The sequence below is a fragment of the Pezoporus wallicus genome, unplaced genomic scaffold (genome assembly GCF_028554395.1).
Source record: "Pezoporus wallicus isolate ANWC-B61680 ecotype Strahan unplaced genomic scaffold, APGP_CSIRO_Pwel_v1 contig_6814, whole genome shotgun sequence".
Classification (NCBI taxonomy): domain Eukaryota; kingdom Metazoa; phylum Chordata; class Aves; order Psittaciformes; family Psittacidae; genus Pezoporus; species Pezoporus wallicus.
In genome coordinates, this window is record NW_026639755.1 from 1,212,012 (window position 1) to 1,237,047 (window position 25,036).

A 25,036-nucleotide genomic window follows, 5' to 3' on the forward strand; every position below is an offset into this window, starting at 1 on the left:
TGAATCCTACTCAGTTGCAACAGACTCAGAGGCAAAAACTAGGAAGATGCTGCTGCTAGTGTGTGTTTATTCTTGTATTTTGAAAAGTTATGAAATAGATAAGCAAAATTTTAATATTTTGGGATTTGTCTGCCTAAAAATCTGAACGAAAAAAATAATATGAGCTTGCCCCTGTAACTGTGGATTGTGGATGTGGAGGTGCCACATATGTTAATGTGTTGCACTGAAGGGTAGGTGGTGAATGGATTATCACAGTGGGGAGGTTTTAGGATTAGTCCAGTCTTTAATAACAATTTAAAGAGAAGATGAATTTTAATGAAATTCACAGCTGATACTAAACTGAGAGAAAGTACAGCATTTGTCAAGGGCATGTAAATGAGCCCAGAGGGGTTAGAAGGAGATACCAGATTGTTTTCTGCTGGTCTCAAATACATGTGAGCTAAGCTAACTTGGGAACAATGTTCTGAAATGTTCATAATGTGTTCATCAGCAGGGTGAAGCTTCAGAAGCTGTGATGCTGAAAGAGGTCTAGTAGGGAAAGTGAAAAATGAATTGGGATAGCTTTTGTCTGATTAAACACACCACCTTAGTTTTAATTGCTTTGGGGAAAGAAATTATGTTTTGGGACAGGTAAATTATTATTTCCATGCCTTCCCTGTCTTTCTTGCATTCTTCTTCCTTCAGATCTGGCATAAGTTTGTCTAAAAACCTGCATTGTTTTGACATCAGATGGTGGAATGGAAAGACTAAGTTTAGTTGTGTTCAAGTGTGAAAGTCAAGTAGTGATTTGGGAAAATAGATATGTGAGATGATTGAATATTCACTGGTTTGCTGAATTGCTTATGAGGAAAAGTATAATGTCGTGCAGTGTAATTCAGGCTCAGAAGATTAGAAAGACGTGGAAAGTAGGTATGTGGGGAAACTTCTTGACATAACAAAGCATACTAAGGTACGGGAGTGGGCAGCAGGTGAAGCTGCCACTGCCCAGAATTTTTTGAATGAGGCTGAACATAAACCAGCAAATTTATCAATGGACATTGACAGAAGCTTAGTGGAGATAGTGGCATATAGTGCTGTGAAACTGCTGCAGACAAGTCCCTGTTATGATTCCTGGGAGAGCAAGAAAGGTCACTCAGTTCTCTAATCTTGAGTAGGAGAGCATACATACACCTGTCTTTTCTGCAGGATCTTCTGAAGTGCTTGCGGCCTCTCCAGCTAAATTGAATTAACCACAATGAAGTGGAGGTCACTCGCACATCTGGTCTCTTCTCGGTCATACAAGAGTAACTACCTTCTTCCCAAGTTGTGGGGTGTAATTTTAATAAGTTGAAATTTCCAGCTTTGTGAAGAACACCGCGAGTCAGTGAGGAGTTTTAAATTGTGTTCAATTCAAACTGGGGACACATGAAGCCGTTTTCCCCGCTCAGCTCTATTTCAGCTCACAGTAGCTGAATGCCTCTTGCTTTGCACTTTAAGGCCTCTGTGGTGCCAACGATGGACTTCAGATGCTGGGGGAGGGAGACCTTGAATACAGGATCTGTGCCTTGTGAGAAGTGTGTGGAGATTCCCAAAACATCTTCCGATGCCAGATGTAGTCAGCTGTGTTTATGTCTGTTGAAACTTCTGTGGTGGTCAGTGGCTTAAGTTTTTCAGCAGGATTTTCAGTAGTCAAGGCTGAATGAAGCAAGTCTGCCTGAATTGGTTTGGATCTCACCAAACAGTACAGTTTTGGTTGTCTGTCAGATGTAGATAAGTGTTCTATGACTTGACAGTATCATTATCACATCTGATTGTTATCATGATCAGATGTAGATAAGGGATTTTGACTCAGTATAATTATCTGATAATTGTCTTTTTAATAATGTTATTTATATATTATAATTAAACTATCATCTGATAATTATTATCAGATCATAAGATAGTTAAAGTTGGAAAGGAGATCTAGGTAAGTTTTCTTTGACTCATCATTACATCTGATAATGATACGTGTAGAACACTTACTGACAACTCAGATCAAATGGGTTGCGGATACATACTGGGTTTTTTTTTAATCACCAGCTCTATGTCTTTGCTTTGATGATTGTGTCAAACACTCCTGTGTTTGTGTCAAGCTGAAAGGAGAAGAGAGAGGATTAATGAGGAAGAGTCAGTGCAGATGTGGGCCCCACAAATAATGACTGTTTAATTTTTCCGAAACCCAAGAATGAAGGATGTTTTTCTGCTCCATCTTAATCAGGATCTAATTGCACAGTACAACTTTGCAAACATTGTCTTGTTGGCTGTTCTCTTGCTAGCTGTCAAAAGAGCAATACTAAAAAAAAACAAAGGAAAAGTTTGTCTGCTTAGTATGGAATATTTCCTTATATGCTATACTTTCAGATCCTGTCTGATCAATACCAGTTGCAAGATGTATTGGAGAGAACTGATCAGGTTATAGCTGTGGCAAAAGACTTGGTTGGGGATGCTCCTCGCACACGAACAGGTAGACCATCTTACTTAAATATGGTAGCACATTTAAGGTTATCTCCTTGCTTTTCCTAAATAGTCTCACTTTGCAAAGTGTTACTTTTAACTGTTTTCATCTCCTCATGTGACGTAGTACATCAGATCCTGTTCATGTTGGATAAAACACAGATAACACCTCCCATGGCAGGGTAGAGCAACCCATGGCTGATTATGCTGCTGTACTATGGAATTGTGGACCACTTGTGGAATTTCAGATCATTTAGTTTGAAACACCTCATGCTTACTGTTTCTCACAGCCAAGCTACTGGCCTGTACAAAGCACCAGTCTGAGCCACTGTAGTAGTTTTGATGGTCATTACCACGTTGGTTGACTGCTTGGGTACTGTGGAAAATTCATCAGCAATTTGTGAGCAAGGCTTTTCATTTTCTTATCCTGGTTTGTGGGTCTTTATGCTGCTGAAGGCAGGATTGGCTGTTTCCATGTGGAATGTTAAACATAGGTTATTTTCTCTGTAGGCTGTCATATTCTTTGTTTCATCCTACATGCTGCTTCTGCACAAATGTATTCACATAGATGAGAAGGACAAAAGCCTGGTACGTGGCCAGATGTATTAAGATAACAATATAGTTTGCCTTTGGCAGTTGCTTAAAGCATTGTACATCCCTGTGACCCTTTTTGTGATAAGTATGGGAACTTGCTTTTTGGTACAAAGTCTTGTTACATACTACAGACCGAGCCCTCTATGTTCTTCCCTGTTTTGTCTAATTCCTCTAGGTATCCCTAATGTAACAATGGCTCCTAACTGTGACCTAGAATCATCGCAAGGACCCATTGTACAAAGATGTGATGCTCCCACTCAGCTTTCCATCCTTAGCAAATCTGTCATGCGTTCCCAGGTAATGTGTGTCCTGTTCTGTGCACGTCCTGTGGCTTTTTTGTTTGCACAAAGGAAGAGTATTCAAAGGCAGAGTTTCCAAGCAGAAACCTGTCTTCTGTGTGTTGTATACTATGTTGAGAACGTATGTAGAAAATTGTGTTAAATGGAGCTGAGTTGGTTTTGTGAGACTCTGGGAATTGTGATTTTTGATTTCTTAAACTTCGCATATGAGCAACAAACGTGGCATAGAAGTGCCCTCATGTTAGCATGCTCTCTCTTTGCAATCCTGGAATTAACAACATGAGAACAAATTACAGACTAAGGCAACTCTTCTGTCACTTAACTAATTGTTACATACTGAAATGTATGTATATTTCAATATTTAATATGTTTATATATATACGTATAAATAGTATATTTAATATAGAAAACATACCTCTGATTTTCTAATTATGTCTGCATATATGGGGACGTAGCCAGTTGGGCTCGAATTTGTTTCTGACAACACATGTACATGTACTCCAGTTACCTCTACTGTCTTGGTTAGTCCTACAAGTTAAAGTTTTAATACTTCACAGTATTTTACAATTATTTAGATCTGTTTAAAAAGTTTTGAAGTTGTTTAAATTTGTTTAAAATTCCATTTAGGTTGACCTTGTATTCTGTTTTCATAATGTGAGTTGTACCAGGAATGCTCACTGTGGCTTGAGAACAGGCATATGACACTCCCAGAAAACAGCTCACTGATGAAGACAAAAAGAGCTATGCGAGCACAAGTGATGGTGTCTTATTCTCATGGTTCTCTAATCCTGTTTCTGACTTGCACAAATATCTGCAATTGGAGTTGCAGTACTTCTCTGTCAAGTATTTCAGTGTGGTATTTGGTTTGGGGTTTTCTTTTAATATGAAGAATTAAGTGTAGCATCATTGGTGAGCTGTGTGTCTGAATGCGTGCTGTAGGATAAGCTTACACTGTGCAAAAGAAACACTTACCGAGAGTTGTCTGCTGAACTTCTGTGAGATTTTCTTGTCCTTATTTGCCTACAAAAATCATAGTTAAAGGCTCTCTGGTGAAGCCTATCTGGAAGCATAGAGATCTGGTATTTTGAAGAACCCTAGTTCCCAATTTGATTGCCTGTTTTCCTATGAATGTAGGGCATAGAATTGTATCTTGCTCTGGTTGCATTTCACACATGGAATATAAATGTAATTTTACAGCTGTCATTGCAAAGTTGTTTAGTTTGTAATTTCAAAAGGCTGGAATTGTAGAAATGCTGTACTTTAAGTTGCTTTTTCTATCCTCTGCCTGCTATATCTCTGTATTTGTTTTGGTGCAGTCTTTAAAGCTTTTTTTTATCCTACAGTGTGTGTGGTCTTTCTTATTTAATACAAATAATAAAACCCAATATTGGAAATTGAATTAATCACTTGCAGTGATATTTTCAGAGGCAATTGTTAGTATCAGGATTTCATAGGTGCTGAAGTCCCCAAAAATTCTTGCCACAGAGGACTAGATTTCTCTTTGTTTTTCTTTTTTTTCTTGTTTTTCTTCCTAATTTCATTGCAGAAGTGGAGACTGGAACAAATGTTTTTTGTTTTTCTTGGAAACAAAGATTTATCTCTAACTTATTCCTAAAAATAAACTGAAATTGCTCTGAAAGTCACTTTTGTTTCCTTTGTTGTCTCCTGAAAAGGCTCTTAATGAAGTTGAAGAGGAGGCATCATCAATCTGTCAATCGGAAGATGGACACAGTGACTCTCTGCGTTTCAAATCCAGCATCAGTTCTGACAGGTCAGTACAAATATATCCTGTCAGGTTTCCACCTCCTTAACACTGGAAGAAGATTTTTTAATCTTTAAGGTGTTGCATGGTTGTAGTTAAATTAGTTTTTCATTTTTCCCTTGTCCTCCTTTCCTGACCTCAGAATTCCAGGGAAAGCCTTCCTTGTAACATTCAGAATGGGAATTAATTTGAGGAGGGAACTCACCTGAGCAATTACAGATATTTTAAAAAGCTTTTTCCAGACTGTACAGATAACTTAGAATCATGCTTTTATCCTGTTACAATTCACTGTTACGCTTGTTTTGTCTGTAGACTACTTCGGTTGTTGAGAGAAGAAAATTCCTTGGTGAATTCCCAGTTGTGGGCTGAAAAGGATATGAGAAAAACTGCCTTATCACAGGAATCAAACATGCCTTTGACTCCAACTGCTTCTCCATCATGGGATCAGTCAGGTTGGATTTGCCAAATCAGCATCTTAGGGGTGGTTAAGGGAGTGAGAGACAGAGACATGCTTATTTGGCTTTGATGAATTTCCAGACTAAAAAGCCAGTTCTTCTAATAAAATTAGTTTATAACATATTAACATTCTGAATATTCCTGAAATATTTCACTTACGTATTTTTTGTGTTGTGTTTAAATCAGCCCTCAATGGTAGCAGTGTAGTCAAGAGAATTCATTCAAGACTTCACAAGGAAGATGAAGAAGAGACTGGAGACTCCACTTACAGTGTGAGACAAGTGCTGAACCCAAAGTCAAGGAAACAAAAGCAAAGCACAGCAAAAGGTTTAGTACTTACCTCCCTTTGACCAAGGTCCTCAGTATCATAAGGTGACATAGATTGAAAGGGATCTTTGGAAGTCATCACAGGGTTAACTGTTGGGTTATGGGGAACATTGTCCATATGAGTCTCAAGCATCTGTAAGGATGGGCAGTTCATAGCCCCTTGTGTAGCCTATTGCCCTCTATCCTGCACGTTCATTGGCAAAGCAAATTCCATAGGAATCTGGGAACCATAAATACAGCCCTTTGATGCCATCTGTTACTTTGCAAGCTGTGGAGTTCTTTGCTGTGCAGGGTTTTTCTATTTCTTAGAATCACAAAATGGTTTGGATTATGAGGGACCTTAAAAGCTCATCCAGTTCCAACTCCTGCCATGGGCAGGGACACCTTCACCTAGAGCAGGTTGCTCCAAGCCCCATTCAACCTGGCCTTGAGCATTGCCAGGGATGGGGCAGCCACATTGGGCAACCTGTGCCGTTGTCTCACTGTCCTCACAGTAAATAATTTCTTCCTACTATCTGAATCTACCCTCTGGCAGGTTAAAGCCATTCCCCCTTGTCCTGTCACTACGTGTCCTTGTAAAAAGTCCCTCTTCAGATTTCTTGTAGCCTCTTTAGGCACTGGGAGCTGCTCTAAGATCTCCCCAGAGCATTCTCTTCTCCAGGCTGAACAAGCCTGGCTCTTTCAGGCTGTCTTCACTGAAGAGGTGCTCCAGCCCTCACAGCATCTTCGTGACCCTTCTCTGGACTCGCTCCAACAGGTCCGTGTCCCTGTTGTGTTGGGAGCCCCAGAGCTGGATGCAGTACTGCAGATGGGGTCTCACAAGAGTAGAGTAGAGTATAGGGGAGAGAATCACCTCGCTCAGCCTGCTGGCCATGCTGCTTTTGATGCAGCCCAGGGTACATTTGGCTTTCTGGCCTGCAAGCGCACATTGATGGGTCATGTTGAGCTTCTCGTGAACCAGTTTCTGTTACAGCTTTCTGTTCTATGCTGCACAGACTTGTGATGCATTTCAGTACCCATATTCTACACGTATTTGTATGTGGGAACTGATATCAAATACAAACTGTAACATGAAAGGACTGTTGTAAAAGAGTTGCTCACTAAATATGAGACCTGAAAGCAGCTGGTATTTTTCACCAGCTGTTCACTGGCAAATGTTTCCGTGCTGTTAGCTGAGAAGGAGGAAAGTATAAACAGGTATCTAAGATAAAAGCACCAAGCAATCATACTTGAGAGATACTAATGTGGTGGTAGAAGATGTGCTTTTGATGATGTGAAAACTGAAATGACTGAAATGACATTCTTTGATGGTCCATTCCAGCTCAGGGCAAGAGAGGGCTTCTTTGATTTGCTTTAATAAACAATGTCATTTCTCTGGTACTGCAAAGCTCTTATAAAAGTTGAAATTCCAATTACACTTTTTATGTTTTTTTTTTTTTCTCCTCAGTGAAAAGGAAACAAACTGCACAGAACTCTGCGAGACAGAGGAGAGATGGTTCCCCAGGTAATTCAATTCCCATTGACCTTCAGAGGGACAATAAATCCAGCCTGGATGTTCTCAACCACATGATACATGAAGTGGAGCATGAACTGGAGGAATATGAGCGATGTACAGGTCGTGTGGTTCAGAAAACTGAGAGAAGTGAAGGGCTCACTGGGTTTACCTTGTCACTGGTCAACACTCTCTGTCGTCTGATGCGCTACCTCAAAGAGGTGAGAAGACTTTGAATTGCTTCTGTAGAGTGAATAAAAAAGGGTATAAAGTTACTTTACAGCCATGAACTTCGGTCTTTTTTGCTCCCAGTCAATTCACTTTGAAGTCTGATTATCGTTGCTTATTATTCGGATTGCATGCAATTCAGAGTTAGAACTTTGTTAGAAATAGGTATCCCTAGGGAAAAGAGAGGAGTTGATTACAGCAAATGTCTCTCAGTGGAAAGTAGCAGTTGAAATTATGTGAAATTTGGAGATGGGGTGTATTTCTCTTATTCAGGGATTCCTTTGTGTAAATACAGGCATCCATCTGTGGAAGAGCTCCATCTGCTAATATTGATGTGCTTATTTGACTTTGTAGCCTCTATTCATTTGTAGTGGTGGTCCAAAAAGTAGCAGTCCATTTACCCATTAAAGGTGGAAGGGACTCTTTTATGAACAGGAATGTTTATGAGCAGGAATGGGACTCCTTTATGTACAGGAAGCCTGGCTACTGCAGTGGTCTGTTTCAAAATAATAGACTGATAATCTGTTTAGTAATTGATAATAAATGATAGTCTGGAGAGGGACCTTTTACAAGGGCCTTTAGGGACAGGACAAGAGGGAATGGCTTTAACCTGCCAGAGGGGAGATTGAGATGAGCTCTTAGGCAGAAGTTCTTCCCTGTTGCCCAGAGAAGCTGTGTCTGCCCCATCCCTGGCGGTGTTCAAGGCCAGGTTGGATCGGGCTTGGAGCAACCTGATCTAATGGAAGGTGTCCCTGCCCGTGGCAGGGGGTTGGAACTGGGTGAACATTAAGGTGCCTTCCAACCCAAACCAGTCTGGAACAATATGGTAATATCTTGAGGGCAAGAGGTTCATTACAGTAAGGTCTTTTTCCTCATGCTCAAGTTGATTATTTATCATATAAAATTTTTTGGCTTTTTTTAAATAAATAAAAAACTAAATAACTAAACCCTGTAGAACTTTTCCTGAGGGATCACATTAGAAAGCAAGTACTTTCTCTATTTAGTCAAATTTGTGTTCATTAATGAATTAAGGAAACTAAAGAATAGGCACAAGTAGCACAGGATACTGACAAGCATCAGCACATCTGGAGTTACTTGGTTACTGCACGAAGATTCAGTGACTGAAAAAACAATATCCATGGAGAGAGACAATGCTGGTAGGTACAGCCTGGAAACGTTGTAAAGGTAGAAGAAAAGAGATGTACAGGATTCCCTACAGTGTTCTGGAGCAACAAAGAAGGAACAGTAAGCTCTCTGACAGTTCTCAAGCCATGAAAATTGGATTTTGTGAATGTAATTAAGTCGATTGAGCCATAGTGGGAAGAGCTGTTGCAGTTCGAGCTCCTGTTGACCCGTTCCTGGTTCTAAATAGAAATCTGTATTGGGTTATAGTAGGTTTTTAACTTTTTCTCCCTCTTTAGAGTGAAATGCAGCTGCGTGAGAAGGAGGCGATGAGGCAGCAGCATGAGGAGACGCTGAATGAACACAGAGAACTCATTGATGCTCTGACTGCAGAAATACTTCTAGTCAGGGAGGAAAACAATACTATGCAGGTACTGAGCTCCTTGCCCATTAGGATGACTTGTAGGAATACTGAGTTGTGTTGCACATATGGGCTGAGATGCATTGTCTCATGTTCAAGAGATGATAAAACTGAATGAGGAGCCTGAGAATTCCAACAGCAGGTAGGAGATGTGGGGAAGGAATGTTTGGAAAGTCATTATTTTACCTTAATTTAAATTCAAAGCCTGAGGAAAATGATAGTTCTGCGAAACTGAGCTTTACTTTATCAGTCTAAAAGCTTAAGCATTTTCCTCGGCAGTTCTGTGCTGGTAACACTGCTGGAGCAACTGAGTAACCTGGATGTAAGACTGCATTTTCTCTTTTTTTTCCAATTTGCAGTGAATGTAGATTTGTTCAGTTGTTATTTTGGGGAATGAAGCAATAAAGCAACATTGGAGAGGAAGTGGGGTTGTGAGTTAGGAAAAGGAAAACCAAATAATTTATTTGAGTCAGGAGAGGAAATAAATGAGAAACCTGGAAACACTGGTATTTAATACCTCACTGGAATCCTACAGACACATGCAGTGGTATTAAGAGGCCAAATTTCTTCACAGGGCTGTTTGTAGTACCTAATTTTCTAATTCGTGAAGTACAAATGCCCATATCCCTCTCTTCTTTTTTTTTCTTCTTCCTCCTTTAGAAGAAGCTTCAGCAATACATGACAGTAACAGATGAACAGCTGATGTCTCTCACACAAGCATTTAAAGGCCTCCCTTTGGTAGAACCCAGAAGAGAACAAAGTCCAAACCATTTTGGAGTTACAGGCAAAGGCCCAGCAAATGGCCAAGGTGTGTGTATGTGTGTGTGAAGGATGAAACAGGAGTTGTGGCTCGTTTATCCCTGTAGTGGGAAATCTGGTACTTAGTAGTTACTCAAGCAGACATCTATGCCTCGCATGAGTGTGAATCTCACTTCTGGTAGTTCATATGCCATGGGTTCTGGAGTCTTTTGCTACAGATTATTTTTCAACAATATTACAGGTTGTATTCCATCCCCATTGGCATCATTTGGTCCGGATCAGGACTTCAAGATTAACCTTAAAACAAAACCCAAACAAGCAAACAAGGAATTGGGATCTTGCCTTTCTGTTGCTGAGGCAGCCTGACAGTGCGAGATTGGTTCTTCCATGAGACGCTGGAGGTCGCTGCTGATAAGAAATAGCAGGTTCTGAGGCCTGTTAGCTAACCAGACAGAAATCTGCTACTTGGTACTTGTAAACTGAAACGGGAAGTTGAGGTTAGATGTAAGGAAGTTATTTACTGAAGGTGATGAGGCACTGGAACAGGTTGTGCAAAGAAGTGGTGAATGCTCCAGTCTGTGGCAGTGTTCAAGGCTGGGTTGGACAGAGCCTTGGGAGACTTACTAAGAAGTACGGCAAGGCAAGGGCTACCTGGAAGGAAAGGATCCTGTTCTGTCAGTGTTCTGCTCTGATTTTCTGGGGGATAGAAGAAAAACACCACACAACCACTCTCCCCACAATAAACAGCCAAAGCCCAAACCTCCCTAATCAACTGTGCTGCAGGAGTAGGATTTTCAAATCTTTCCTTACTGGTCTCTCTTCTGAGGAAAAGGCATCTTCCTGAGAGGAAAGCTTCCTAAAGTTATGGAAATGCTTCCCAAAGTTACAAAACTATTTCTTCCTTCTCCTCCTTCAGAAAGAGATCTCTTGTACCCTTAAGGCATCTGACTGGATGTGAAACATTTGAGATAGCTGGTTTAGGACATAAACCATGTGTAAGTTAACAGAGGACTTCTCTGGAGAGAGAAAGAATGACTGAGAAAGGAGGGAGGGATATCACAGTGACAAATAGCAAGTGGGGAGGGTACTTCATAAATGCAGTTCTATACAGTGAAGCAGAACAGGAAGATCTTGCTCATTTCTTGCCAGGATCATTGAATAATAGGTGGTAGGTTTTCAATTCAGTCGTAGAATATCAGTAATGTGAACCATAAGCAGTATTTTATGCGAACAGTCTCTTCTGGCTCTTTGCCTTTGAAGGGTGCTTTTTGACTCTTGCATTTTGGAATCAGGTACGTTTTGCTTAATTTCCCACTAACGTCTCTTCTGGGAACAAATGTCCCGAACAAAATCATTAAGGGACAATTCAAAGATGGCACTGGCAAAGCATACTACTGTACTCTCGTAGGTAGCTAAAACTTTGATTTCATGTTTTACATCTTCTGCCTCTCTGGTACATTCAAAATAGATGGCAGTGTAGACGTAAACTATTTGTAGATAAATACAGAAGAGTAATTATTGTTTTTTTTTAATGTAGGAGATGTCTGATTTGAATTAAGTCAGAAAAAGATCATCAGAGTTGTAAGGCCACATGTAAGAGCCCTTCTTGCTTTTAAGGGCAGTAAAGATTTTTATTATGCTTGAATGAAGGAGTTCTGTACCTGTGAATCAGAAGGAAGTTTGGAGTGTGTCTCGAGCATACTGTAGTCTGTCTTTTCAGATACCTGAACAGAAGAGTTGTTATTGAGATGTTTCCTTCCACTGCTATTGCACTAAAACTAATTGTTTTATTTATTTATTGTTACTTTATCCCTGCTTTGTCTTTTTCTTTAGAAAAACCTGACTTGAGCTATTCTGAGCCCAGGACTGATGCAGACAACAGGGAAAATATGCCGAAATTCCCACAGGAAGAACTTCCTTTCACGTGTACCCCAAGGCCAGGCGCCTCAGGTGGTGTGGGATCTGGTAGAGGCTTGCCAGCTCACATCTTCCAGCCAGCTGTGCTATTGTCACCCCCCCGGCAGAAGAGCAGTCAGGAATTGTCTCCCCTCCAGAATGGTGAGATCTCTCTGCCTCTGGTAGACTTGGGAGTCTGTAGGGTGTTGATGTTTCAATCTCACACTGCCTTTGGAGATAAATTATTTGAAGGACATGGAGCTGTTGGGGCAAGTCCAGAGGAGGCCATGAGGATGATCAGGGGGCTGGAGCACCTCCTGTATGAAGGCAGGCTGAGAAAGTTGGGGCTGTTCAACCTGGAGGAGAGAAGCTGCTTGGAGACCTCAGAGCAGCTTCCAGTGTCTGAAGGGGGCTACAACAAGAGGGACTCTTCATCAGGGACTGTAGTGATAGAACAAGGGGTGATGGGTTTAAACTGAAACAAGGAAAGTTCAGGTTAGATATAAGGAAGAAGTTTTTTACTGTGGTGATGAGACACTGGAACGGCTTGCCCAAAGAAGTTGTAAATGCTCCGTCCCTGGAGTGTTCAAGGCCAGATTGGACAGAGCCTTGGGCAACATGATCTAGTGTGAGGTGTCCCTGCCCATGGCAGGGCGTTGGAAGTGAATGATCTTAAGGTCCTTTCTGATGCAAACCATTCTGTGATTCCATGATTTTTCTATTGAAAGTTTTTAATCTGTATACTTAAACACATTAGTCCTATATGGCTGGAACACCCAGCTTGTGCATCCACGTATGCATTTCTTTGCTTTGTATGCCTTTTGCTAGATTTCCTTTAGACTTTCTGTCTCCTGCAGTTCTCCATCTGCTGCCTGTGGTCCTGTCAGTGGCCATCCAGACTGGCATTTTTATTTTGTACTGGTTTTGATTGTCACTTCTGTATTATTGCTGTAGCTCTTTGATATCATCACATCACCTCAAGATTGCCATCTGCTGTTGGTGTAATCCAGCCTCCATCACCTGTAACAGTGGGACCACTGAAGGCTGTAAATTCAATGCCTATGCATTCTATGCTGCAGGCAAACCTGGGTGTCTCTAGGTTGCATATTCTTGCTTTGAGCCAATCTTCCCATCAGAGCTTTTTCTAAAAGCTTTGGGAGCAGATTTCTGTTTGGTTTCATTTAATACACAGGAAGTGGCTTGAAGAAGTTTGGGGTGAATTTGGGTGGTGCAGGATAACCAGAATAACTCAGCCTTGTATCAGCATCCACAGGTTTCAGGAGTTTTACAGGTCATACACTCAATTCTGGTTGTTAGGAGGAAGAAAGTTCATCAGGGGTAATTGGGGAAGGTATTTAGGACTCTTTGTGACTCCCCAAATCAGCTGTTTCCTCCTGCAATTGTCATTGTAACCACATGCATCTTACTGGATGTGCTAGGCCTGTGTAATCCTCTGTGCTGACCAGAAGCAGGGTGAAGTGGTGGGGTTTTATATCTCTCCCCGCCTCAGCTGTGTGGCTTTGTAAGTCTTTTCCAAGTCAGAAAAATAACCCAAGAGTCCTTTTGATTTCTAAGGAGTTAGCAGGGTAATTGAAAGATTCTGTCTAATTTAACCTTCTGGTGGGCTGCTGTGAGTGAGAAGGCACATCAGGAGGATATGAGCTACAGGTAGTGTTCTGCAAAGAGCACATCTAGTTTCAGTCCCATTGAGAACTGTCAGATACTGTCTGTTATTTGAAACAAGAATATAAGACTGTATTCCTGGGCTTGGCTACAGTTCAGCTTTGTAGAAGTGTATTGTTACTCTTTTAAGACAGTGAAGGATGCTAAATGACTTAACCAGTGTTAAACTTCTTGAATGTTTCTTTATGAAAAACAATTTGTAAAGCAGATTTGTGTGTAACTTTTTAAATGTCATGCTCTGCTCAAGAGGCAAAAGCTAAAGCTTGGGAAGGGATAGGCTATTTGGTATATAAAATGTAGGAAATCTGCGTTTGATCACAAAATCCAGCTTGGATTTAAAACGTAGCAGCTGACAGTGCAGTAACATGCTTAATGTGTGGTGTGTTACCTGTTACTAATGATGACTACACCACTATTGAGGCCAGAGTGTGGAAGTCCCTTTCCTAGAGGCTGAGTAAGTAGCCAGTTTATTATGCCAGAAGTCTGTATTATTTCATTTTATTATTCTACAAGTTTCATTCCCAACTCAGTATAAATATCCGAGCTGAAACGCAAAGTTACGATCCATTAGGTAAAGTAAGTGTATTTTGGGAAATGGAGAACTATCTAAGAAGTGGTGTTTGATCTATCAGCTAAGAAATTCAAACCAATTTATCTTCTCTCTGACTTCTCTCTCAATCTCTAATTAAAACATTTAAATGTAAGACTGCTTATAATAGGAAATATTAAACCTGGTGAGTTTTTCCAGCAGAGTCTTGGATAAGATGATTTTTGATCAGTAACATAACACCATTCAAGCTAGATGTTACAATCCAAATGCCTGCTTGATTGTAACTAACCTGATGCAGTAAAGTCACTGTCAGTTTCCTTGATGAGGATCACATGTCTGTTTCCCTACTGTTCCTTTGTTTCTTGTTTGCAGCATTCACAGTCATTCCTCAGTCTCCTGAAAACACTGAAAGAGAAACGTGCAAGGAAAGGAGCTCACCTTCCTCCCTGAGAGCACAGAGCACAGCTGAGAACTGTCTCATCTCTCAAAGGCAGCCAGTTCCTCCTGGAGACAGAGATCTGGACAGTTCCCATGAGAAAAGCAGTGTGTCCTGCCCCTCTGACACTAGGAAAAGCAGCCCAGCTGAAGAGTTACTTCCAAACAGTGATCTGCTGGGACAGATAGCTGAGCTCACACGGCAGAACTCTCTCATTAAAGCTCAACTCAGCAAATTCAGAGGCTTCTCTGAAGACACAAGTGACTACCTACATCAGTTAGACCCACTACAAAATGCAAATCCTAGTCCAGCCTCTTCACAAGGACAGGTGAGAATGTAACGTAAATTATGGATTCCCCTTTCTGCTGATCTGCTTTCCTATAGCTTACTGATTACTAATACTGTTCCTTTTCTGTTGTAAAGAGCAGCAAACCAAATATTCTTTTAATTCATTTGCTTGGAGGCTTGTGATTTTTATCCTTCCCTAGGAGCTTAACAGTAGTTTCTTATATTTGGCTTATGTTGTATATTGAGTGCTGGAAAGTATGCAGCACATTTGTAAGTTTAGGATAAGATTATAACGTAAAAAAGAAGTGTGATTGCAATGTCATCCTCTTGAATGTTGGATAATACTAGTGAAAGCACTGCACCAACCCACAGCTTCTTGTCAAGCTTGTAAATTACATATTTAAACCCATGCAAAAGATTTTTTCTGCTACTATGACCCTAAAGCCCATGTGATTGAAGTTAGTGCAGGTACATCTCTTGCAAATACTTGATTATAGTGTATGTACTAATTGGGTCTGCCTTGTTAGTCCTGCTGTGTGGTGAAAAGCCCAAGATTGTTGGGAAAGGGAGAACTTAAAGGCTTTGGTTCACATAGAAAACCTTTTAATCTGAAACTAAGCAGCTATTCAGTGGTGCCCCTGAGTGGAATGAACATCATAGAAATGCCTAATCCCTGCCCTTGCTACCGTCTTTACTTTGGTTCCATCACAGTGGCTGAATTACTGTTCAGTTAAGGATCGTAAAGATTTTAACTCCTCATGTAAATGCAGGCTGGGAGTGTTGTTCCTTTCCTCATTCTATTATGTTGTGTAATATTTACTCATTTAGTCATGCAAAATGATGCAAACTTTTTGAAGTGGTGTTTTTGTGGAAGCAGTTCTGAAGGGGAAGAGGTCAAAGTGAATGAAAACCTGGCTTAAAGATGAGTTCCAGGGTTTTGTTTCCCCGTACCCTCCTGAATATGTGTATCCCTGAGTAAATACTTTCTTAATGATGGTTAATTGCTGGATGGCTGGGGTTTCTTCATTTTTCTTTTTTCCCTTAAATGATGCAGACAACAGTTGTTTGGGTTTTTTTCCTATCTGTAGGAAGACCAGTTTAAAACACTGTTGTGTTTAGTCAATGAAGGAACTAGAGACAGGACAGTGGAAGTGACAAAATGAGGTGCTATATCATTATGTTTACTTTCAGTTTGCAAATGAAATCCACAGAGGTACTTGAAGTACACTGTATACTCTCCTTGAAGGTGCAAATTGTAAGTTTTTAATTGGAAGTCCTTATCCAAGTAGATTCATCTCATGGCATCAAAGAGCTTGGAGGAAAGAATAGCAGAGCTGAATCGTCAGAGTACGGAAGCACGTGATAAACTGTTGCAGCTAATAGAGCAGCAGAAGTTAGCTGCTGCTGATATGGTCCCTCCAATGACATCTCCTGTTCTGCCCCAATCCCTAAATTATCCTGGTAAGTACCCAGCTTCAGGAGTAAACAAAACTAATAAGACAATGTTTTTCCCCTTTTGAGAGTTCTCTGTCCTTTTCCGATTGGATCAGCAGTTGTGGTCAGCAGTACAGTGGCTGATAATGTCTCTGTGGTACAAACACTCCTTACTTCAGAGAGCCAAAAATAGGTCAGCTAAATTTCTCCTAAAGTTAGTTTCTTAGTAATCAGCCTGCTGCAAATATCACGCTTCATGGTAAATCTGTTGTTTGCTACATCCTTGTCTGCAGAACAGCTCTGCCACATAGTCACGGATGAGCAGAACTAGGCTTTTTAATCAGTCCTCTCTGCTGGAGAATCTTTTATTAAAAGACTCCAGTATCTAAAGGGGCCTACAGGAAATCTGGAGAGGGACTTTATACAAGGGCCTGTAGTGATAGGACAAGGGGGAATGGCTTTAACTTGACAAAGGGGAGACTGAGATGAGATCTTAGGCAGAAGCTCTTCCCTGTGAGGGTGCTGAGGTGCTGGCACTGGGTCCCCAGTGAAGCTGTGGCTGCCCCATACCTGGCAGTGTTCAAGGCCAGGTTGGACAGGGCTTGGAGCAACCTGGTCTAGTGGAAGGTGTCCCTGCCCATGGCAGGGGGTTGGAACTGGGTGAACGTTAAGGTCCCTTCCAACCCAAACCATTCTATGAGTCTATGATAAGATTAAGTATTTACATTAGGTTTCTAAAAATCATGGTAGAGTGGTTATCCAGTTTTCAAGCACTTTTAGTTTTTGGTATTTTGGGTGCTCTTTCCATTAGACTACCTTGCTGAGTTACTGCCAGTGCTAATAGAAAGAAATAACTGGATCTTTCCAGTCATCTGAAGAGGTAAATTAGCAAAGAGAATATTCTTGCTAAATCAAGACTCATAGATAAGCTTCCATGTGTAACTATAAACAGAAATGCTTTCCAGCAGGTGAGGGCTGCTATATCTTTTCATGGAGTCATTGTAATGATGGGCAGAACGTGAGCATGTAGACATGCTGTGTCTAGGACACCTACCCTTTTCCCCTTCCTAAACCATAGAGGATGTATAAAGGAAAGGACTTGAGGGGGAGAGAAAGGAGGGGGGAGGAGTGGGCATGGGTGTGTGCATATACATGCAGGTGCATATGCAATGACTCATGCTGTGGGATCATAGCAGTTCTAACACTTCTGCTGTTGTAACGTAAGTTCAGCAAGATAAGTAAAATCTTAAAAGAACAAAGTAGAGAAATCGGAATTCTTTATGCCTCTGACTGCCAAACCCAGAAGGTTTATCTATGGAAGAATCATTCTGTGTCTGTGCACATTGTCCCTAGTTGCTCTGAGTATCAGCCTTCAATAGCTGTTGTTTTCAGAGACTGGGTATGGGGTTGATGTTTAGCCTGGTGTTTTATGTCTCATCTGTATATTCTGTGCAATGATGGAGAGATATGTGATGCCCTCAAAAAAATGGGAAAATTAAGTGACTGTTGTGTGATGTTGCTGTGTTCTCATCAGAATCAAGCTATTCTTTATTGCCTAGAAAATTCCAGGAGGACAATTGAAGTGTCTGTTCCTGTGGCAGCTGCTATGGACAGTTCCAAAGAAGACAGTGTTTCCTCTGCCAGTATGGTCAGTATAAGAAGGTAAAAGTTAACCCTTTACTATTTCATTTTTGTGGTATTTTGATTACCCATGCAGCTGAACTTGTTCACAATGGAAAAATTGCCATGTTTTTAATTTGGCTTCATGGACTTCCCCTGACTTCATCACACTCAACTCTATGGATATGGGACAAAGGTCCAATAGCTTTTTCACAACTTCCATTGTTTGTATTTGAGATACCTGCAGTGCGACATAACCCAGATGACCTGGGTTGTTGAAGGCTACTGATGAGGGGTCCTAACACAGGATTTGACACATAATTCTAGTAGTCACTTCCATTTTTCACTTTTTCAATCTCCTTTTCAATGTCTACAGGTCAGTAGGAGACTCTAGCAAACCCTGTTCACCCCTGAGTGCCACATCAGAAAGTGTGAAATCAACTCCTGTCAGCCAAAGGCCAAAGGTAAGACTGAAAAGTCTTCAGCCAGAAGGTTTGCTTGTGGTTGTCCTATAAGGAAAAAGCAAGCCTGGTAAAGAAGGGGAGAGAGCTCTGTCCTATCTTAAAACTACTGAGGTGAATAGTAATCAATTCATGGTGGTTTGGATTCATAGAATGCCAGACTAGTTTGGGTTGGAAGGGACCTTAACGCTCACCCAGTTCCAACCCCCTGCCATGGGTAGGGGCACCTTCCACTAGACCAGGTTGCTCCAAGCCACGTCCAGCCTGGCCTTGGACACTGCCAGGGATGGGGCAGCCACAGCTTCTCTGGGCACCCTGTGCCAGGGCCTCGGCACCCTCACAGGGAAGAATTCTGGACAATTGGTAAGGGAAGCCCTAAGTGCAGTGCTAGTGACATTAGTTGTTTGCTACCACAGAGCTGTTACTTAGAAGTGAGTAATCCTGTAACTACATTTTCTGCTGTGGCATCTTCCTGCATTAGAACTGGGAACCTCTGGCAGTCTTTTACTGGTGGCTTGAGAATTTCAAGTAATCATTATGCTGTATTGGTAAAGCTACATGTAAGAGGACAGCGAGCTCTTACCTAGCTTTGCACAAGTTAGTTGCTGAAGGATAAATAAATCCAAATGTAAAGAAAAATCCCTAATCTAGATTTCTGATTCCTGATGTGCAAAGAAGATAGACTACAGTGAAATGCTTTCATGGGGAACTCCAGGCAGTAGCACAGTCTGGTGAATCAGTCATATATCTGTTTATATGTCTGAAAGCAACCATGAGGAGATTTTAACCATCTTTCCTGATGTCCAGAACAAGCTAAACTAGGAGAGATAAAGAGAAACAAGTTGGGGTCCAAGACTGCCTGTCCTGACAGCAAAGCACACATCCCCTGAGGGGAAATTTGGAATACCTAAGGTAGATGTGGCTTAAGCTAGGTGTCTAAAGTAGGTGGTGTGACTCCCTTCGTGGTGGCAATGGCAGACAGTTGCTACATATTGGTGAACTGATATGTACCAGCCCTATGCAAGCCAGAACTAACTAGCAAGTCTGTGGGAAATTTATGATATGAGTTTCAACTGATTTCTTCTTTGTGCAGGTGGAAAAGCACAAAGAGGAAGGCTGGTTTGCATTGTCAATGCACGTCACATAAAGCAAGCTGCACTCAAGTCCTGTATTTTGTATGGTTTCTTTATGAACCACACTAGGTCATAGTAGTCCTCCTCTCCAGATGTACAGTTTAACTCTGAAGTGCTTTCCTGTCAATGCCATTCACATTCCATATGAAACTTCCTGGGAATGAGTTTCTGAGGTAGACATGCTGCTGTGACATCAGGTCTTTACACCAAATAACTCTTTCACAAGTGTAAACTCAGGTTGCTGCAGTAATACAGCTGAGCATCTGATACCTGTGCTTAGATGTGCTGAAGACAGGAGGTATTGGAAATTCCATGTGAAACTTCCTGGTTCATGTATTCACACGGGATGGAAATAATTTGTTCCTTCTATGGTTTACACTTGCTCCTAGAAGTTGTTTTCTATATCGGGAATTACGTCTGGACTCAAGGATCGCTTTTTAAAGATCCCATTTAATATTTTTATACTAAATCCAAAGTGACTATTTGAAGTTGAAATCAGAATCTCTATTTGCTGTGTACTAAGGTATGCTTTCTTTGATACAACAGAAAACTGATGTGAGTGCGACTCTATTAAGCTGGTTTGTTATGGGTGTATGTAATACTCTAATGGCTGTATTTTTATATTGGGTTTATTTGACTTTTTAAAGTAGCCATTATTTTATTATTAATGATTAACAATAAAATCTAGGACTGAAGAAATGCTGATACATCGGTTCCTTTATGGTGTAGCAGATCTGGGCAAAACCTTTTATAATGGAGATAAAATCTGCATGTTTGGGGAAGAAAATACCTGCAAGTCTCAAAACTAGATTTAAGAGTCAAGTTGATTTAATGTTTTTCTGTTTTAAAATGTTCAATTTGGGGGTGTTTGAAACGGATTTAGAATGGGATTCAAAAGAGGACCTGCTCAAGTATTCATTGACACCTCTGCAATTTCTTTTTCCAGTGGTAACTTTGGGAAGTGAAGAAGGCTTCTAGTCTTGTATTTTGTGAAGTAACAGTTAAAAATGCTTGGAAGATGTCCCCCAGTTCCTGCAGAGGCAGGAATGCCAAGGTTGGGATGGGCTACCATAACCATAGTGCCTACACATTTATACCATTGCTTCTGACTAACTGCAAGCTATCAGTTGCTATGAATGCTCCGAAACCATCTAGACAGAAATCTCCTTTTGGAGCATGGGATTGATCTTTTGAGTCATCCTTTGGCTTCCTTAACTGAAAGCTGCTCTGTCACATAACTGTTTGTTTGTAAGTTGAATCATCTTGCTATTTTCCAGTCTAAAAACCACTTGGTGAGGTGAGAAATACTGCAGCTTTTCCTTTGCATTGTTAGTGAAATGCAAGTCTCCTTGAGATCAGTAGAACTCAGGTCCAGGAGGAGAGTCAGGACTAGGTGGGACTCTGTTACCCCAAAAACTAGCATCTGTGGTGCCAGGCACCCATTTTGTCCCCATCTGAATGACCAGGTCCATGCAGAGCTTCAGCCTGCCTCCCTAAAGCTGCATTAGCAGAGCAGTTTGTTCAGGCTAGTAACTCCTTCCACTTGGCACAGCTAACAAGCTCATGTGTCACCTTGTACTGATGTGGCTGGTCTGGTGCCAGTGCTTGCTTCCAACAGTGGCCGAGTGTGCTGTGCTTATCTCAGAAGGCAAGAATGTGCTACCAGGTGTCTAGTCACCTTCCCACCAACTCCTCCATAGCCTTTGGCTGGGGGTAGGCAGCCAAGCAGCAGGACATTTGGCTACAGACAAGGGGTAAGCACAGTAGTAAAGAGCAGGGGAAGGGAAGAGCCTTTGTTTTCTCTTGTCCTTCTCTTTTACGAGGTGTACCACATAGGAATTGGTTTCCCTTTGAAAACATCCCCTATGGAAAGCAGGGGAAAGTTTCCTGTACATATTTTGGAAGCTGCTCTGAGGTCTCCACACAGCTTCTCTTGTCCAGGCTGAACAGCCCCAGTTTTCTCAGCCTGTCTTCATAAAGGAGGTGTTTCAGCCTCTGATTATCCTCATGACCTCCTCTGGACTTGCTCCAACAGCTCCATGTCCTTTTTATGTTGAGGACACCAGAACTGCACACAGTGCTGCAAGTGGGGTCTCACGAGGGCAGAGTAGAGGTGCAGGATCACCTCCTTCGACCCGCTGGTCACGCTTCTTTTGATGCAGCCCAGCATACAGGGGGTTTCTGGGCGTAAGCACACACTGAAGCAGCTCCATGTTCAGTTTCTCATCAACCAACGCCCCCAAGGCCTTCTCGGGCTGCTCTGAATCTCCTCTCTGCCCAACCTGTAGCTGTGCCTGGGATTGCATAAGCTCTTTTTAAACAGAAGAATCTCAAATGAGAGTCTTTTCCCCTGGAACCTTTAGCTATTTGGAATTGCCAGCTCCTCTGTGAAGGCAACCTGCTCATGTTAATTCATGTTGCTTGGATGGGTGCGAAGGTGACCACCCCTACCGACAGCGATGTAGCCCTGCAGGTCAGCAGTGACAGGGCCTGGTGCCAAGATGTCTTTTCAACTGTGGAAGCAAAAGGTCTCTCTTACAGCCTAAAGAACCCTGTGAACACAGAAAGGGGAAGGCTGCTAGGACAAAATAAGATCTAATTTAAGGATGCTTTAAAAGCCACATTTATACCAAAAGGGAGAGGAAGGTGCACAGCTCTGTAAGTCCTGGAATACTGGAATATTTTACTACTGCAAGATGCTTAATCAGCATAGTGCATGAATGAAAATGTGCTGCTTTATTTATCTTAGCTTTTCTCAATTTGTTGTATAGTGTAATTCCGTATTGTGCTGGAGGCTAACCAAACTGATGCTGGGATGCTGCCTCAAAGCGGTCCCATCAGATGGCACACTGTGGTGCTGTGCGCTCACTCTGCAGACACACTCTGCTGCAGGATCTGTTCCTCCCCACACGCCCCCCCTTAGTTGTATGGTCTGTAGATGCTCTGTGAACATCAGAATGAATTGAGCCTGTTTGTCTCTGGAGTGCTTCCCCATTTTTCTAGTAGCACCCCCCCCCCCCATGCACATGTAATATCCTACTGTAATATCCTCCTGTCCATCATGGTCCTGACAACAAATGGCACCATTATGTTCCAAATGTGAGGATTAAGTGTCTGACTTACAAATCTTCTCTTGCTTGTAGAAGCTTCCAGTCTTTCAGGTCACTTCCCCTGTCTCATATATGGCTGAAGGGGAGGTAAAACCTTCTTTGTGGCTGGACACCACAAAGAACTTTCTTCCTTAGAAAACTTGGCTTGAAAACAAATCCAGTTTCATCTTCCCTCCACAAAATGCAGGCAGGATTCAGAAGAGATTACAAAGGACATATATAGCAGCAGAAAGCTGAAAGCAGCAGCAGGTGGCTGGAAAGCTGCAGGGAGGAGGGAAAGGCAAGAGTTGCCTGGTCGGATGTCACTGCAAGGGCAAGTCTGCACAAAGCCAGTGGTGCTGGGTGGTTCAGCTGCAACTGCTTGTGATTCAGAGTGCTGCTGCCAACTGAAAGTAATGCTGCTTGATCATCTCAAACACTGTGCTTCCTGTCACAAATGGGGAGGACAAGAGAGATCCACCCATCTCTGGTGCCACTTTCTTCGTGTGGTTCCCGTGTTACCAGCTGTCTGTATCCTGTTTGCTTCCAGTTTGCTGTTTTTGGGGTCAAGCCAAGCACCTGAGTGTGGTTTTTTGTGCCCCCTTCCATTATTCAGTGAGCAACACAGGTTTAGTCTGCTGGATGTGTAGTTTTGCTGCCTTCTTCCTTCACCTCTCCTGGGTCACACAGCAGTGGCTTAAGCACTTGTACTGGAGCTTGGGTTTGACATATGGCAGCAGCTTACAGAAACGTGGAGTCCAGCATGGACATGAAGAGACCTGGGCTTATGTAAAATGAGGTCTCCTGATTTTCAGCTTAGTTCATTCCCTTAAGATCAACACCACACTGAAGAGCAAAACCTACCAGCAAGTTTAAAAGAGAGTGTATTAAGTAGGTGTGTTTGTCAGTGAAGGTGTTTCTCCAAAGGGCGAGTATCCCCAGAAATGCCTTGTAGAAAGTCTATGGGAGATCCCAGGGCAGAAGTGCTTACTGTCCAGGCCGAGCAGTGTCTCCAGGCAGGGGATCAGCGCTGTCCTTTTGCAGCAGCTCACATACACCCATGCTGTCAGGTTGCACAAGGTTTGTTACATGAGCTTTGGGCCAGGGCAGTTTGCTCATGTGCCCTCCAGGCCCAGCACAGGCACAGCTTTGCTGGCCTCCTCCTGGTCCAAAGGCAGACCTGCTCACTGCAGCTTCAGCCCATGTGCTGGAGCAGGCCCACTCCTTCAGCTCTGACAGAGCTACTGTCTAGTAGCTAGACTGCTGCAGGAGACAAAGGAGACACCAACTCAACCCAGAGGTTCAGGCTGAGAAAGGGACACACGAACCCTTTGTAACAAGGCACGCACCAGAATTGTGTCTGAGACACTGCGTACAAAACCTGGAGCCCTGGGAGGGTCTTGTTCACAGAGAGCACATTAATGACACCTACTGAGCCTGTTACCAGATCTAACCTTGCTTCTTCACACCCTGAGCTGATGGACAGGCTTGTATGAGCACCGGCTCAGTTTTGTGAACTCCCCAAATAAGCCATTTCCCACTTCCCTCTGGCTGCCCTATGCCAGGCCGTGGCTCTGTGAATAGGGTTCTTACTGTGAATAAGGTTCTTTCTGAGTACCTTTCAGAGCTGCTTCTTTATCATCAGTGAGCTTGGACCTTCCTGCAAGCCCAGAGATTGCAGGTCTGCTTCTCACTGGCCTGTTCACTAATGGCTTTGGCTTCACCACCTTTTCCATTTGTTTCTTATGGCAGGATATCCAGAACAGCTCCCTAAAATTAACCATAATAGGCAGGAACAGGGAAGTGTAAGGCATCCTGTTCAAGGTGTAATGCCTGCTTTATGCCCGTGCTCCTCACGAAGAGTCTAGGAAGGAAATTCTGCCTCAAAGATTTGGTTTTGGAATGTGATATAAGAAGTTTTACCAGCATTTCTTCAGAAAAGAACACAAATGGAAAAGGAGCATAAAGCTTCCCCCAGAACAGGCTAATTAGCAACTACAATAGAAATATTACTTAAGAGTCCTTGAAGGGAAAGGAACCATCAAATCTTCTATGTCTCTGTGTGATAATCCAGTCTTAATGGTAGGAAATGAGAAGCAGATAAACAGGAAAAAAAGGGGAAGGAGCTGGCAGCAAAAGTGTCGGGAAAGAACAGGTCACTCAGAGCAAGTACCCTGAGAGGCTGACAGACATCTCTAACAATAGGAGCAGGAAAATGAGTTTGAAGAGGATTCCATTTCAAGTAAATCATGGATCACCTAAGGATAATTAGCCACCTATCAACTCTTCTGAAATGCAGCAAAAGGAAAACATTATTGCTTAGTGTGAGTTTAATGACATATTTCCATTGTTTCATTTTTGTAACTATGCTCCTGTATTGCCCACCAGTGTTTGTAAGTCAACACTTTCTTTTTTAAAGCCTTACCTTTTGGCCAGTTACAATGCAAAGAGAGAGGGCCTCCCAGGCCAGTTCTTGCAGTGCTTTCTTGAAGATATGCACAGGCAGCAGTATAC

General features: G+C 42.1%; 1 protein-coding gene across 3 annotated transcripts in view; it reads left to right on the plus strand.

Moving 5' to 3' along the window:
* The window catches only part of LOC130602769 (tripartite motif-containing protein 45-like), a 40,124-nt gene that overhangs the window by 3,623 nt on the left and 11,465 nt on the right, over positions 1-25,036 (plus strand). The window contains exons 4-17 of one of the 3 annotated variants that reach the window (XM_057415976.1): positions 2,380-2,482; positions 3,242-3,363; positions 5,039-5,136; positions 5,440-5,579; positions 5,770-5,910; positions 7,358-7,623; positions 9,052-9,183; positions 9,834-9,981; positions 11,766-11,990; positions 14,434-14,825; positions 16,075-16,246; positions 17,779-17,881; positions 18,216-18,303; positions 19,394-19,780. In XM_057415976.1, the coding sequence (XP_057271959.1) occupies positions 2,380-2,482; positions 3,242-3,363; positions 5,039-5,136; positions 5,440-5,579; positions 5,770-5,910; positions 7,358-7,623; positions 9,052-9,183; positions 9,834-9,981; positions 11,766-11,990; positions 14,434-14,825; positions 16,075-16,246; positions 17,779-17,881; positions 18,216-18,303; positions 19,394-19,447 (2,184 nt within the window). In that variant the 3' untranslated portion in view covers positions 19,448-19,780. Of the gene's footprint in view, positions 1-2,379; positions 2,483-3,241; positions 3,364-5,038; positions 5,137-5,439; positions 5,580-5,769; positions 5,911-7,357; positions 7,624-9,051; positions 9,184-9,833; positions 9,982-11,765; positions 11,991-14,433; positions 14,826-16,031; positions 16,247-17,778; positions 17,882-18,215; positions 18,304-19,393; positions 19,781-25,036 lie in introns of those variants that run through there. The other 2 variants (XM_057415974.1, XM_057415977.1) reach the window with 2 other exon arrangements.